The following is a 15,203-nucleotide window of genomic DNA, read 5'->3' on the forward strand; positions in this document are numbered from 1 at the left end:
CCAATCAAATGATTAATATTATCACTAGGATCAGCAAAGAAGTCAGAAACATCAAGGTGAGTAATATCAACAGGCAAGTCGTCATCCATAAAATTCATTTCAATTTCCTTTCCATTTCTTTTATCATTCATTGAGGCACAGTAAAGATCAACTCGATGTTTGGGCGTACGACAGGTACGCGACCAATGACCTTTCATTCCACATCTATAGCAAGGCTTGTCATCATATATCTCAGGGGTTTTGTTTTGTAAAGTTTTTTCTTTTGCCTGCTTGGTCGCATTTGAATTCCACTTCTAGTGGGACGGTGTGGAATTCCTTCTGGGAACCAATGAGGAATTATGACCATCACGATTATTATAATTATTTCTATTGTGACCATATCCACGACCACCACGACGTCTGCGTTCACGTTCACGTCCATGGTGGTGAAATGATGACATATTCGCTTCTGGGAATGGTACAGATCCAATGGGACGGGACTGGTAGTTTTGTATCAAAAGCTCATTATTCTGTTCAACCACCAACAAACAAGAAATCAGCTCAGAATATTTGGTAAATCTGCGTTCTCTATATTGCTGCTGTAGGAGCACATTTGAGGCATGAAATGTGGAGTATGTTTTTTCCAACATATCATCATCAGTGATTTTTTCTCCACATAATTTCAATTTTAAGCTGATTTTAAATAAGACTGAATTGTATTCACTTGCACTTTTAAAATCCTGTAATCGCAGGTGGATCCAGTCATAGCGAGCTTTTGGAAAGATCACAGTTTTCTGATGCTCATATCGTTCTTTTAGATTTTTCCACAGTGTAAGTGGATCCTTAACTGTGAGGTACTCTGTTTTTAATTCCTCATGGAGGTGATGATGAAGAAAGATCATGGTTTTTGCGCGGTCCTGCAGGGACGCATTATTGTTTTTCTTAATTGTTTCTCCGAGATTCATGGCATCCAAGCGGATCTCGGCATCAAGGATCCATGACAAGTAGTTTTTGCCCGAGATATCAAGTGCCACAAATTCAAGCTTGGTAAGGTTTGACATTATGAACCTTTGAAGTGAGAAAGAAAAATAGAATTTTCTTCTCAGTTGACAGAGCCTCGTGCTGATAACGTGAAATGAATATGTATGTATGTGTATATAGAGTAATATTGATGAAAGAAAGTTTAACATACACACAAAGATAGAGGAGAGAACGAGAAAGAGTGAGAGAGAGAGCTGCCTTTTTATTGCATACCATCAGTTCATACATATAATGCCTATTTATAGGCATTCAATTCATGGTTTCCCATACAAGCTTCTTTCATACACCACAACATAAATGTCGTCATTGATGACATTATTAAGTCGTGGACCCCACACATATATAACATAATTCAATTATTTCTCTTTTTTAGTGATTTTTTTTTTTCCCAAGGAAGTCGGAGAAAATAGTTAATCTTGGATAGAAAAGAAATAATAAAGGGAAAAAGCAAGTAGGAGAAAAAACAAAATAAAATATTCCGTTGCAGGAAATCGAACCTGGGTCACCCGGTGAAAGCCAGATATCCTAACCGCTGGACTACAACGGAGTGAGTTCTATCAGTGAAAACAAAATCTAAATATTTGTAGATTCGTGCCCTTAACGTTTATCTTGTCCATCGCCTTCGGGTTCCAAGCACCAAGATGGCTACGTCCACCCGATACTCTTTCTTCAATCCCTCGTCAACCTTAACTGGACCACCCAATTTAAAGAAATTCCAGAAAAATTGTTCTTTCAAAATCTCCAAATTCCCTAAAAAATCAATCAAAACCCCTTCTTTGAAAGAGATTTGTCATCTAGGAAACCTTGAAGAAGCTTTCATATCTCTTAGCAATTTCTTCGCTCCACAAAACCCACCTGAGTCTTCCTTAGACGAAGCTTATTCATTAGTTCTTGAACTTTGTGCAAGCAAGAATGCCTTATCACAAGGCCAACAAATCCATGCCCATGTCATAAAATCTAATGATAATTTTGATTCAGGATTTTTGAGAACTAAGCTTGTGTTCATGTATGGGAAATGTGGGTCTCTTATAAATGCTGAGAAGGTGTTTGACAGAATGTCTGAGAGGACTATTTTCACATGGAATGCCATGATTGGTGCTTATATTACCAATGGGGAACCTTTCGGAGCACTTGAATTGTATTTGGAAATGCGGGCTCGTGATGTTCCTCTTGATGCTTGTACTTTTCCTTGTATACTTAAAGCATGTAGTGGCCTTAAAGATCTTCGTTGTGGGACTGAAGTTCATGGTCTAGCAATCAAAATGGGGTTTGTTTCTAATGTATTTGTTGTCAATTCGCTTGTGGGTATGTATGCGAAATGCAATGATCTCGGTGGGACAATGCTGTTGTTCACCAGCACGAGTGCATGTCACGACGTTGTATCATGGAATTCAATTATTTCGACTAATGCTGCAAACGGACAATCCATTGAAGCTTTGAGGCTATTTACAGAAATGCTGGAAGCTGGTCTTGCCCCCAGCACGTATACCTTTGTCGCTGTTCTTCAAGCCTGTGATGAGTCCTCATTTGTAAAATTTGGCATGGAAATACATGCTATTATATTGAAATATGGTCACCATCTTGATTTATATGTGTCCAATGCTTTGGTTGTGATGTACACAAAATGTGGAAAAATTGGTGATGCTGCAAGAATTTTCATGAGAATGGATGAGAAGGACAATATATCATGGAATTCAATGCTCTCAGGTTTTGTCCAAAATGGCTTATACAATGACTCTCTGCTATTCTTTCGTGAGATGCAAGAAGTAGGTCAAAAACCTGACCAGGTTTCAATCACAAGCGTCCTCACTACCTCTGCTAGATTGGGAAATCTGTTGAATGGGATGGAAATTCATGCATATGCTATAAAAAATGGATTACATTCTGATTTGCAGGTTGGGAACACACTTATGGATATGTATGCAAAATGTTATAGGATGAACTATATGGGCTCTGTTTTTGACAGGATGCCCAATAAAGACTTCATTTCCTGGACAACAGTCATTGCTGGCTATGCTCAGAATAATTGTCATTTTAGGGCTTTACAATTGTTCCGGGAAGTACAGAGGGAAGGAATGGATGCTGATGCAATGATGATTGGAAGCGTCCTACTGGCTTGTAGTGGTTTGAAGTGCATTACCCTTGTAAAAGAAATTCATGGTTACATGTTGAGAAGAGGATTATCTGATATTGTGCTACAGAATTCAGTTATGGACGTCTATGGAGAGTGCGGGGACATAGATAAGGCATCTCGTGTTTTTGAATCAATTGAAGTTAAAGATATTGTGTCGTGGACGAGCATTATATCTTGTTATGTCCATAATGGGCTTGCAAATGAGGCTCTTGACCTTTTCCTTTCCCTCAAAGAAACGGGCATTGAACCTGATTGTATAGCCTTAGTGAGCGCACTCACTGCAGCTGCAAGTTTATCTGCCTTGAGGAAAGGAAAAGAGATACATGGGTTCTTGTTCAGGAAGGGTTTTTTCCTAGAGGGTTCCGCTGCAAGCTCTCTTGTCGATATGTATGCTTGCTGTGGGACTTTAGAGAACTCGTGCAAGGTATTTAAATTTATCAGATACAAAGATTTAGTTCTATGGACTAGTATGATCAATGCATACGGAATGTATGGGCGTGGTAAGGAAGCCATTGAATTATTTAGAAGGATGGAGGATGAAGATTTAGTTCCTGATCATATTACCTTCTTGGCACTTCTTTATGCTTGTAGCCACTCAGGACTGGTAGATGAAGGTATAATGATTTTTGAAATAATGGAACGTGAATATCAATTAGAGCTATGGCCAGAACACTGTGCTTGCCTGGTTGATTTGCTTGGCCGTGCAAACCACTTAAAAGAGGCATTCCAATTTGTGAAAAGCATGCGCATGGAACCTACTGCTGCAGTGTGGTGTGCTCTCCTTCGCGCTTGCTGGGTTCACTCCAACAAAGAATTAGGAGAATTTGCAGCACATAAGCTTCTAGAATTGGATCCAGAGAATCCGGGAAATTATATACTTGTATCTAATGTTTTTGCCGCAACTGGTAGATGGGAAGATGTGGAGGAAGTAAGAATGAGAATGAAGGGAAAAGGGTTGAGGAAAGATCCAGGGTGTAGTTGGATTGAGGTTGGGAATAGAGTTCACACATTCATGGCGAGAGACCGATCTCATCCACAATCAGATGAGATTTACCATAAGTTAGGTCAAATTACTGAGATATTGGAGAGTGAAGGAGACTATGTGGCTCAAACCAAGTTTGTTCTGCACAATGTAGATGAAGAAACGAAAGTCAAGATGCTTCAAGGGCACAGTGAAAGGCTGGCCATTGCATATGGCTTGCTTACAGCACCGGAGGGAAGCCCAATTCGAATAACGAAGAACCTTCGGGTTTGTGGAGATTGTCATAGTTTCATTAAGCTAGTCACGAAGTTCTTTGGAAGAGAAATTATTATGAGGGATGCCAATAGATTCCATCATTTTGTAGGTGGAGTATGCTCTTGTGGAGATTTTTGGTAACCATTTCAGATCATCAATTTTATTTATGGTCATTTTTGTTTGATATATAAAAGTTAGACATGACATATGTGAGGGCATATGTTTGATTATATGCGACTCACTTTGTACAAAATAATGGTAGTGTTATGTTTCCTTCCAATGTATATCTGTGACACAGATACTTGGGGTGATGACTTCTTTAGTGTCGAAGCATCCATTGCTGAGGACTACTTGTAATGACTCTCCACCTGATGAGCTATGGTTCCAGTATGTTACTTTGCAAATGGTCCAGCTCTAGCCCCCAATCTGTATATCTCCAGAGATAGAGGATAAGGATCTAAATGAAGGCTTCATTTATTTATTTATTTATGGGGTTAAGGATCTCAATGAAGGCTTGATGGTTAGAGTTTTGAATGAAAGTAGCTCTTCCTCATAGAGTTGATGCATTATTTATGCAAAGCCTTAATTACATGACAGCTTTTTAAGATAGTTATGTTACTGGACTGTACATGTTTTATCTGATGTACTTATTCCTCAAAAAATAAAAATAAAAATAAAAAGTTATTGCAAGACAAATTATTGAAGTAAATTAAAAAGTAAACTAAGCACCTGACCTTAGAAACAATTTTTCTTTGAGAGAGAGAGACGATCTATCCACAGCTAAACTTTACTTTTGGGATATTCCGTGTGTTAATTAAGAGTCTAAACTGGCAAATCCAAATGCATGACATGTGAAGGGAAGATGACAATAAATATAAATGGCGGGTGCAGGTGAATAGGTCTGGTTCTGTTTCGTTAGGTAATTACTTCTGGTGGCTGATGATGCTAATTGGCTTGTTTTGTGCGGCCTGGTGAACTGTAATGTTAGCATACCAAGACAAACAATAAACACAGAGAGAGGGTAGGAAACTTATCTTCTTCATACGCGGTCAGCGGTCTGTACTCTGTAGTACACCGGACTAGGCAAATCAATATATATATATATATATAGGAAAATGATACGTGAACCGAACCAAACATCCGAATCAGAGGTCGAATTTAACGGGACTTATTTACGTCCGGTTATTTTCTAATATCGTACAATTTCGTTTCTCTTTCCTCTATTACTCTTCGTTTCTTTCTCCTCTTTTCTAGCCTCCTTCTCGGCTATTCTCTCTCTATTCTGGTTCTATTACGTTTTGATTTCTTCAATTTTTCGTTTTGATATCTCAAAATTGAAAGTAACCATATAAAACCATTAAAATTTCTTCCAAAACAATATGCACAAAACCAAAAAAAGAAATTTTTAAGAATATTCATCATTTTCTCTTCTCTTGGTTATTTTTTTTTTTTTTTTTTCTAAATAAACAAATTTGTTTTCTTTTCACGTCTCTTATAATGGAAACTCTTGTGCATGACCACCAGATTTTGAGAGAGAGGAAAGGTGAGAAAAATTGATGAAGGAAAAGAGAGGAAAGGTGAGAAGAATTAATGAAGGACGAACAATCAGTTAATCCAGATTGAGAGAGGAGAGAGAAAAAAAAAAAAAAAGATAGAGAGAGAAAGGGAAAGTGGGGAGAGAAAGTGAAAGAAATGATAAAAAATTATTTCACGTGTAATCAGTCTGATGTGTCAAGTTGGACATTTTTTTTCGATAAAAAACTTCAATTTCTCTATCACTGCTCATATATATACACAAACGCACACACAGATACGTAGTATATAGGACCACCCTAGTCCCCAAAGTCAAAAGTTGTACTCCTGCAGCACCATTCACGTTTCATATATGCATTTACATACACCTCTGCTGCAAGTTGCAACCAGCTAGAAAAAAATTAACAAGAGCAAAAACCCAAGTTTAAAAAGTTGAATGCATGGTGAAGGAGGTTTCTGCAGCCACCTGTGACACATCTTTATTTGCCTTTCTAGGGTTCATTGGCCAACTGCTTGCTTTGCTTTGCTTTGCTTTCAATTTATATTTGCCAACAATACTCAGGCTCTCAGAGTCCATACAATGTTTTTCATTAAATTACATGTATAATTATGCTATCAAGATAGCTAAAAAAAAATTTCCACATATAATCATTTAATTAAAATATATAGATATTAAAAAAATTGTCTCAATCCAATAATTAAATATGAATACCGTTACTACTCTTTTTACATGAGTATCATGCATTTAACAGATAATTGTGAGCACACCAGCTTATCTCGAAGGTCGGATACACACACACAATGAAATCAATACCTTTTGTAGATTTGACAACTGAGTTTGAAGTTGAAACATTAAGGTAGGATCTTCATCGAATTTCGAGTGTTCAAAATGTAAACCTTTTTAAATTTGTTTGAAAATATATATATGTACCTCACCTTTTAGATATTCTTTAATTTCATTTGTACAAATAATTATGTTTGGTTTAATTAATGATAAACTTTCATGCAATTAGCATAATTGATAAGAATAGTTTGCCGTAAAATAAATATTTAAAAATATTACTTGTAAAACAATAAAAAGATTTTGTTAATTAGTTTAAAAGTTATAATTTTTTTGTAATTCTTTTATAAAATTGAAGCAAACCTTGTACCTATGATGGTCAAGTTTTATTTTTTATTTTATTATTTTGGGTAAGTACCTATGACGATCAAGTTGAACAACATCATCATCATCTCGTTTGAGTATCATAACTTTAACCTGCATTTGTTTTTTACTTCGACGATATATACTAAAATTAAATTGATCGGTACTTTAATCTGAATTAAATAAAATACTCCTGGTTTGAGTTGATCGTATTTTCTTATTTGACATAAGTTACATCCCTGTAAAAATCTACCGCACATGTCCCGAACAAATTTATATTTTCTCTACCAAGTTATTTTGTTTTATTAAGTGAATAAATACGTTCATTTATACTTATATTTTGTTTGGAATAAATTGCATATTTTTTTATTTTTGTTCGGTTGGATAAAAAAATAATAATAAACTACTATGTTTGTTAGGAGAGAAAGAAAGAAAAAGTTTTAATTATTTTTACCATTATATCCAATATTATTTAAAATATTGTAATTTATACCGGATATTGCTGTAAATTAAATCTAGGATAATATTTAATTTAAAATTTTTAAAATAGTTCACATGTCCCTCATTTCTTATTTGTAAAAAATGAATGATATGTCATTCTTCTTATTCTCCTTTCTTTTCTCGTATATCTCTACGAAGAAAAAAAATTTATTTTTTCAACAGCCTCATTACATTCAGTAATTATATCTAATTCTTTTTTCTTTCTTTCTTTTTCTAAAATAATGCTACTCGGTATTGAGAAAGTCGTCCTAATAAGTTTTAAATTATTCATATTTATGGCATGAACAAAACAGTCCTTAATTTTGCTAAGTAGGAGGCCCCCCCATGCTATGATGAGCTCCATCCCACCAACCTGCCATTAATTTGCTCCTATCAAACTATGCATGCCTACTAGTACTGTCGTACAGCTACAGCACCTACCAATATTCCGAGGAGCATATACATATATATACACACATATACATATATACCAGTATAATTACTGTATTAGCCTGGCTGTTATTTCTCTGCTGCCCACATCAGGCTTCTTTATTTCACTGTTTTGCATTCAGCCTCGTGTCTTTAGGCATCTCTCTTTACCAACATCTGTCTCACTCAAATCTCCTATAAATTTACACAATCCCTAATGTTTTGTACAAGTCAACTTCTAGGGTTTCGATCGTCTTTCTCTATTTACATACTTTTTGTTCTTTCATTCTTTTATTTCCTTTCCTTCTTCCATTGGATTTGATTTCATTTCCTAGTTCAAAAAATTTGTTTGTCAAACACCCCAAGTGTAATTATTTTAATATCTTCTCTCTTCTCTTGATGATGCTCTTGCATCTCTTTCTTATTCTTATTAATTATCATTAGATGAATCTTTGTCCACTTTGCTTTACCTTTCTCTTTCTTTTTGTTACCTATATATATATATATATACATGTTTCACTCTCCTTGTCAGTTTGTTGAACTAATCCAAAGAAGAAAACTCTTGCAGACTTTTTATGGTTATTTCTTCTTAATCTTTAGAGTAAAGGTTGATTTTAGAAGTTTCTTATACATATTTATTATTTTTATTTTATTCTCTGAGAAAAAATATCAAAACCAGACCTGTTTCAGTATTCATATTTGTTTATCAGATAATTCAAATTTGTTTATCAGATAATCTAGGGTCTAGTTGTTTGACTTTCCAGGGAAAAAGAGAGATGATATAGCTAGGGTGGACCGGCTTTGTTCAAGTTGATGGAATCAAGTCCACAAGGGAATAAGTGAAGCTGCCAGCATGATCTAGCCTTGGTTGGTTAGAGTTGGAGATGGAGAAATAACAAACCCTAGCTAGGTCATGCTCTGTCAGCCTCATTCCTTCCCCTTTTGGGGGCCAAACAGACTACAAAACCTTCTTCTATATCTTCTGATGAAAAGAAAAAGAAAATACTCCGTAACAAAATGAAGCAGAGAAATTGATCACTGGTGAGTATCTAGTTCCTTTCCCTACCTATGAGATACTCTTCTTCTTGTTAGCCTGCTTTATACCAAACTTTTTCTAATACTTTGTCCTGTGTTTTTCTTTTCTATTCATGCTTTTCATCTAACGATACTCGTCTATATATATTTATTTATATACACACTTGATTTGACTCTTCTCTTCTGGCAAAGTTGTTAGCAGGGGATAATCATTCCGCAGGTTAAAATAGCTTTTCAGATGATTGTTGGAACAAATGAGGCAGAGGTTCTGTTTTCATATGTCTTGTATAAAAATAATTGATGCACTGCATGTGAAAATTTTGTAATGTACATGGTTTGAATGAGGAAGCAGACTGGGAATGTTAGAAATTGCTCTCTGCGTTAGGAAAGTGAATTTTTTACGCTTCAATTCAATATTTGTTCTTTTTTCTGTTTATAGAAGTCTATCTTTACCTCTAATAACCCTGAGATAATATGGTCTTGATCCTTTCCAAACGGGCTTGATATCCTCTTGGGCCTCACTCTCAATCAGAACAGGCCTTAAGTGAGAGTGGATGAGTTGGGGGGCCAATGGGATCCTTCCTTAACTGGCGGGCTGGGCTGAAGTTGGTCCAGTGGGATTTATGCCCCTTCAGTTAATTAGGCAATTGTTTTGTTCTTTTGATAGATATTTTAATCATCAAATGAACAATAAAGCCTACTGAAATAGTAGGGCACGATTTCAGTCTCAGCCCAACCAAACAGGGGCGTAAGCCCAACTGTATGTTTCCGTGTCAATTGGGGCTATAAAACGTATGGTTTTAGACATAGTAAGATTATTCATTGTATGGCTTGCAGTCCCAAAAATGTAACAGCCACATCACAAAACCCAATCTCTGCCCGGTTATAAAACCTGAGAGAATCACAGCCTAAATGTCCCTTAAGAATTTTCAAAGGCAAATTTTCCAAACGAACACAAGTTTATTAAAGTTTGCAATTGAAGGGTGCTCTATTATGGCTTTGGGCCTATCATGTGTGTCTCATCTCCCTTCTCTCAGTTACAAAGACACAGGAAAGGAAAAGACTCTTAAGATAGATAGGCTTTTCTATCCAATGCTTTCTTTGTTGGTCCTTTGGGCCTTCTTTCTTAGTTGATGTTATGGCTTTGCCTATGTTTTGTTCTCTCCTATACTAAAAAAACCAAACAGCTGTAAGGGTTTAAGTTAGATGCAGAGGGTTAAAGAAGTCTGGCACTCTAAAATTTACTGGAGATACTATTTCATTGGACTATTGAGGCAATTGTCCAAAATCAGACGAAAAAAAAGAAAGAAAAAAAAAAGGGGGAATTAAGTGTGAAGTTTTGATGAAATGAATTAGTAGTGGTATGATTGCACACGAAAAAGAAAAGTAATTTATTAGTAATATGTCCTATCGAAGATAAGCATGACATAGATATTTATATATATATATATATATCGACCAATTTGTTTGGGAGCTTTTCAGTATATTAGAATATATTTTTACTTTTGTGACACTTGCATTTGGTGGTTACTTTGCATGAATCTATTGGTTCCATCTTCCCAAACCTACCAAAGAGATCAAAACAAGTTGGAAAGAGTGTCGATGTACGATGTACGTCAGACTCACTAAAACTTGTATCAGAATATCTATATATATATTATCATTAATTTTATTAATTGCCTGTAAGGAATTGGGTCACTTTCAGGAATAGATTCCCAACATGTTTGTTATTTAATCCATAGAAATGTCTGTTTAATATATGTATAACCGACACCACCAATTAATTAGATGCAGGGGTCAAGCACCCAACAAATGACATGCCCCACACGCGCACACACACACACATATATATATATAAAAGCAATCTTGATTGAACTAGTGAAATATACTTATAAGGAATGAAGAGGGTACGTTTGACACATTAACCCAAACAACATTAGCATGTTAATTAGGTGGAGATGCTTTCCTTTTCTCCTACATGTAAGAAGCCATGTAAATGGTCCCCAATTTAGTCCCACGTGTTCTACTCTGGTTTATTTGAGGTTCATGGCTGATGTTTACATTGAGAGAGAGAGAGAGAGAGAGAGCGGGAAAAGAGAAGCTAAAGATAAAGAATAAAATGATTAGGAAGTTTATAGAAAGTCTCGCTAACTTGTCTGTTTAATATAGGCGTGGGTGTGACAACAATATTCAACTTGTCTCACTTTGGACCACCGCATGCCATCTGTTTGATTTACACATAAATTATTAACAACCAACGAAATCACTATAAAACTAGTACATAGGCAAGGGATCTTTTCATCTCTGGCTAGCATCCCTGACACAAATGAATCTCTCCCTCTATCTCTCACACACACACACTACTACAAGCATCCCTGACACAAATGAATCTCTCTCTCTCACACACACACTACTACTACACAACAGTGCAAGATGGAGCGTTTACCAAGTTATCGACCGTGAACCACTGACAGTTGAAGCTGCCAGCTTGATCTAAACTTCCTTCTCGATCTGCCAAGGAAAGATGAGATCATGTGGCAGTTTCACCTGTTGATGGGATCATGAAAAACACTATTACTTCTTCCTTTTTGTTCATAATTTACCAGCTCGCCTAGTATTCACAGGCAAGTGATCTAACGGTATCGGCCTCTTACCTTCCAAAGAAAGTTCAAGATTCAAGACGTGTGTGTGAGTATCAACTAGAGACATATACATGTGAGTACCAATTAAAAAAAAATAAAATAAAATAAAGAAGAAGATGTTTGTCTTAGTCCTGTTGATCTCGCGCGCGTGTATATTTTACATGGACAATTAATTAATATGAATACTAAAGTAAGTAATTCAGATCAATTGTTTATTGATCAAATGTGGAGTAGTAGTTTAGTAGATACAAGTGAAGGTAATGGAGTTCAAGCGGTTTGAACTTCCCTTGTAGTTTCGGGTGCGAATGGCGCGGCAGGACAATCGTCGATCCCAAAAACAGAATTGTGCTTAGAGTTGTCATACCTCTCCCCATCACCCCACAGTGCATAGGCCTCCTCCCCATGAATGGCGTCGTCCCCGTGCTTCAACTCATCATCTGTCACTCTAAGCGGAATCACAACCCTAATCAGCAAACATATCAGGCTAGTTGTTACCACGTTCAAGCAAATAACAAATGCAATTCCCAACACTTGAATCCCCATTTGCTTGAAACCTGCCCTGATTTGACCATTGTGAAAGCCATAGACGAGTCCTATGAAGTGTTCCCAATCCTCGACCAAGAAGAAAATGCGGCACAGTCTGGGATCCGAGAAGAAGCCGGCCAGAAGGCCGCCCAAGGTTCCGGCCACAGCGTGGGTGTGGAAGACTGCCATGGTGTCATCAACTTGTTTGAGTAGCCATATTTTCTTGTGGAGGATCATCATAGTGTACCATGGAATGCTTCCAGATAATAGTCCCATTATGATGGCTGCCCAACCTTGCACCACTCCTGATCAAGGTTAATTTTTCGATAATTTCAGCTAGCTATAAAAAGAAAATTCAATGCCAAAAATAATTTTTAGAATTAGGCATATTTTTCCTAATTGATTTCAGATACTGGATATTATTATGATTTGTTGGACGTATATATATCAAAATTCAGACCATGCATATTGGAATACTAATTTATGTTTGAAAAATACTAATGATGAACAATCACTAATAAAAATAAATTAGAAGAAATTGCACATATAAGTACTCGTTTTGTTTACTAATTCAATGAAGGAAACAAAAAGGAACTCCTTTTTGTGCTATAAAGGAGTGAAGTCGGTGAAGTTCACCACTATATATTGATCAAATTTCATCTATTTGTATTCGTTTATTTGTGAAATTTCACCGTTAAAGTGGTGAAGCTTCATCAATTGCAAGGAACATACAAAATGGTTACCGGTAAGGTAGATCTCTACTCAAAATAGAGATTTAGGCTTCAAGTTTCGAGGGGCTGGTGGGTGTATGCATTTGCTTTAACTTATATATATATAAATTAAGATTATCAAACCTGCAGCAGGAGTGATGCAAACTAATCCGGTGATCATGCCCTGTGTGGCACCAATGACCGACGGCTTTACGAAGAAAAGAATGTCTAGGAACAGCCAGGTGAGCAAGCTTGTGGCTGCACACAAGTGTGTGTTAAGGACGGCCAGAGATGCATCTATGCTGGCAGCATAAGGATCTCCACCGTTGAAGCCTGACCACCCCATCCAAAGTAGGCCTGCCCCTGCAAGCATCAAGATGATATTGTTTGGCGGGAACCTCTCTCGATCGTTGCTTGCCCTCGGTCCCACCTTTTACCATTTTAATGTCCAACAGTTAGTTCTGAAAAATGTTTGAAATGTGGTTGAATATAAAATTATTGTTATGGGTATTTACCGAAACGAAAAATAAAAATAAAAATATTAAATTATTGTTATTGCTGGTAAGGATATATATGAGATTGTCTCGCCTTCGTCAATTTGTGTCAATTTAATAAGGTATTGAATTAAAGCATCACATATATATATATATATATATATATATATATAGTGGGTATAATTACCCAGTAAGCTGCAGTGAAACCAGCAACACCTGAAGAGAGGTGAATGACAAAGCCGCCGGAATAATCGATAATTCCAAGCTTGAATAGCCAGCCATGGGGACTCCACATGCTATATGCCCCAATTGTGTAAGAAAAGGTGAGCCAAAGAGGCACAAAAATCATCCACGCATAGAAATTCATCCTTCCAAGCAACGCCCCAGCAATCAAGATCAAGGTGATCGCTGCAAACACAAACTGAAAGTATATCATGGTTGCGTTGGGGAAGCGGCCCAGAAAGGCCTGTTGGAAAAGGTACTTGTCGCCCAATGCCAAGCCCACTTTTCCATCGAATGGAAGGAACTTGCCACCGAAGGCCATGTTGTATCCCCACCCGACCCAGCAAACCAAGCATGCCGCGAAGGCATAAAGGGCCATGAAGGCCGAGTTCACCGCCCATTTCTTCTTCACGATGCTACCATAGAGGACGATGAGGCCCGGGACGCTCTGGAGCCCTACAAATGTCGCCGCCGTCAGTTGCCATGCATTGTCACCTTTGTTCATCCACCCTGGGCTTGCATCGATGGGAAGGAGGTTCACCGGAATCTCCATTTAGAGACTTTGTCAGGCAGGAGTGAGGTGAGGTTTGGAACTTTGAAGTGAATCGGGGTGGGTGAGGTTTGAAACTTGAAGACAAGGGTGGTGAGTGTATATACTGCATTCATATACGTGCACCTATTTTTGACAAAATAAGTAGGACCCATGTAAGCTCAACTTCCCTAACTGCCCTTTAATTTTTTTTTTTTTTTTTCCTTATTATTGTTTTCATCATTGAGTTTTTTATAACTCTCAGGTCAAAAGTATAACCTCGGGGCTGATGTGGATTCTGCGTCTGCATCTTGGGGGGTAGAATCCAACGGCTCTAAGTTGGATCCATGGAATCTCCGCCAAGAATTGGTGATATTTCCCATGGGAATATTTAAATAGGGGACAACTAATCTCCAGTTGCTTATTTTAGATTGTGTAAATTTCAGAACTTCACAACCATAAGATACTAAAACTCTTGGGAGTCACTTTCAAAAAATTTCTGCCTCACAACCATAGGCTGCAAGTGAAACAAAAGGATTACACATGCAACTTCATGCTTGGGCCAACTTTAAATGGTCTCACCAGCTGACACCAAATAAATGTATCAAACTTCATTAAAAAAAAAAAAATTCTACAAGTGATTAGTTTGGTCCAATGGTGGTGCCAACAAGTGATTAGTTTGGTCCAATGGTGGTGCCAACAAGTGATTAGTTTGGTCCAATGGTGGTGCCAACTAGTGATTTGTCTGGTCCAATGGTAGTCCCGGCACCATGTAAACTAGCAGCATGAAAATAAAGTATAACAAAAGGCTTCTATATATTCTTTAACAAAAACTAAAATCAGATCAATATAACAGCATCATATATAAGATAAAATCCTTTGTTTCGCCAGCATGCATCTGCTAGTTTGATACCTGTAAAATTTGCCGTCAAATTCGAAAAAAACTGGTTGCACCCATCCATTCATTACCGCGTGTCTTACACAGACGGTCTGGATGGGCATGCACGATGCAACGGGCCCAACAGAGTTTTTCTCCTTCCATGGGGTAGGTTTCCAACGCATTCACCCA

The 15,203-nt window shown here is 37.1% G+C and overlaps 3 protein-coding genes across 3 annotated transcripts; 1 reads left to right on the forward strand and 2 right to left on the reverse strand.

The window, feature by feature from the left end:
* Positions 1–293: 293 nt before the first annotated feature.
* LOC132268593 (uncharacterized) lies at positions 294–1,040 on the reverse strand. Its single transcript, XM_059769422.1, has one exon. It carries the CDS (start codon positions 1,038–1,040, stop codon positions 294–296), a length of 747 nt encoding a protein of 248 aa, XP_059625405.1.
* Positions 1,041–1,615: 575 nt separating this feature from the next.
* On the forward strand, positions 1,616–4,880 carry LOC132268984 (pentatricopeptide repeat-containing protein At3g63370, chloroplastic). The gene has a single exon (XM_059769941.1). The coding sequence runs from the start codon at positions 1,662–1,664 to the stop codon at positions 4,530–4,532; it is 2,871 nt and encodes a 956-aa protein (XP_059625924.1). The 5' UTR covers positions 1,616–1,661; the 3' UTR covers positions 4,533–4,880.
* A 6,399-nt stretch (positions 4,881–11,279) lies between these two features.
* LOC132268988 (ammonium transporter 2 member 5-like) lies at positions 11,280–15,196 on the reverse strand. Its single transcript, XM_059769952.1, has 3 exons — positions 13,571–15,196; positions 13,034–13,319; positions 11,280–12,484 (listed from the first exon to the last, which is right to left on the reverse strand). Exons 1-3 carry the CDS (start codon positions 14,156–14,158, stop codon positions 11,922–11,924), a joined length of 1,437 nt encoding a protein of 478 aa, XP_059625935.1. The 5' UTR covers positions 14,159–15,196; the 3' UTR covers positions 11,280–11,921.
* Between the last annotated feature and the right edge of the window lie 7 nt (positions 15,197–15,203).

This window comes from Cornus florida, unplaced genomic scaffold (assembly GCF_030987335.1).
Source record: "Cornus florida cultivar Cherokee Brave unplaced genomic scaffold, ASM3098733v1 CherokeeBrave_3.0.0_Hap2_Chr08, whole genome shotgun sequence".
Taxonomy (NCBI): Eukaryota; Viridiplantae; Streptophyta; class Magnoliopsida; order Cornales; family Cornaceae; genus Cornus; species Cornus florida.

Coding starts and splice junctions, on each gene's coding strand:
- LOC132268593 (XM_059769422.1), bottom strand. CDS start 1,040: ATGTCAAACCTTACCAAGCTTGAATTTGTGGCACTTGATATCTCGGGC.
- LOC132268984 (XM_059769941.1), top strand. CDS start 1,662: ATGGCTACGTCCACCCGATACTCTTTCTTCAATCCCTCGTCAACCTTA.
- LOC132268988 (XM_059769952.1), bottom strand. CDS start 14,158: ATGGAGATTCCGGTGAACCTCCTTCCCATCGATGCAAGCCCAGGGTGG. Junction 13,320..13,570: donor GTTTCACTGCAGCTTACTGG/GTAATTATACCC, acceptor AAATGGTAAAAG/GTGGGACCGAGGGCAAGCAA. Junction 12,485..13,033: donor TTGCATCACTCCTGCTGCAG/GTTTGATAATCT, acceptor AACCTTGATCAG/GAGTGGTGCAAGGTTGGGCA.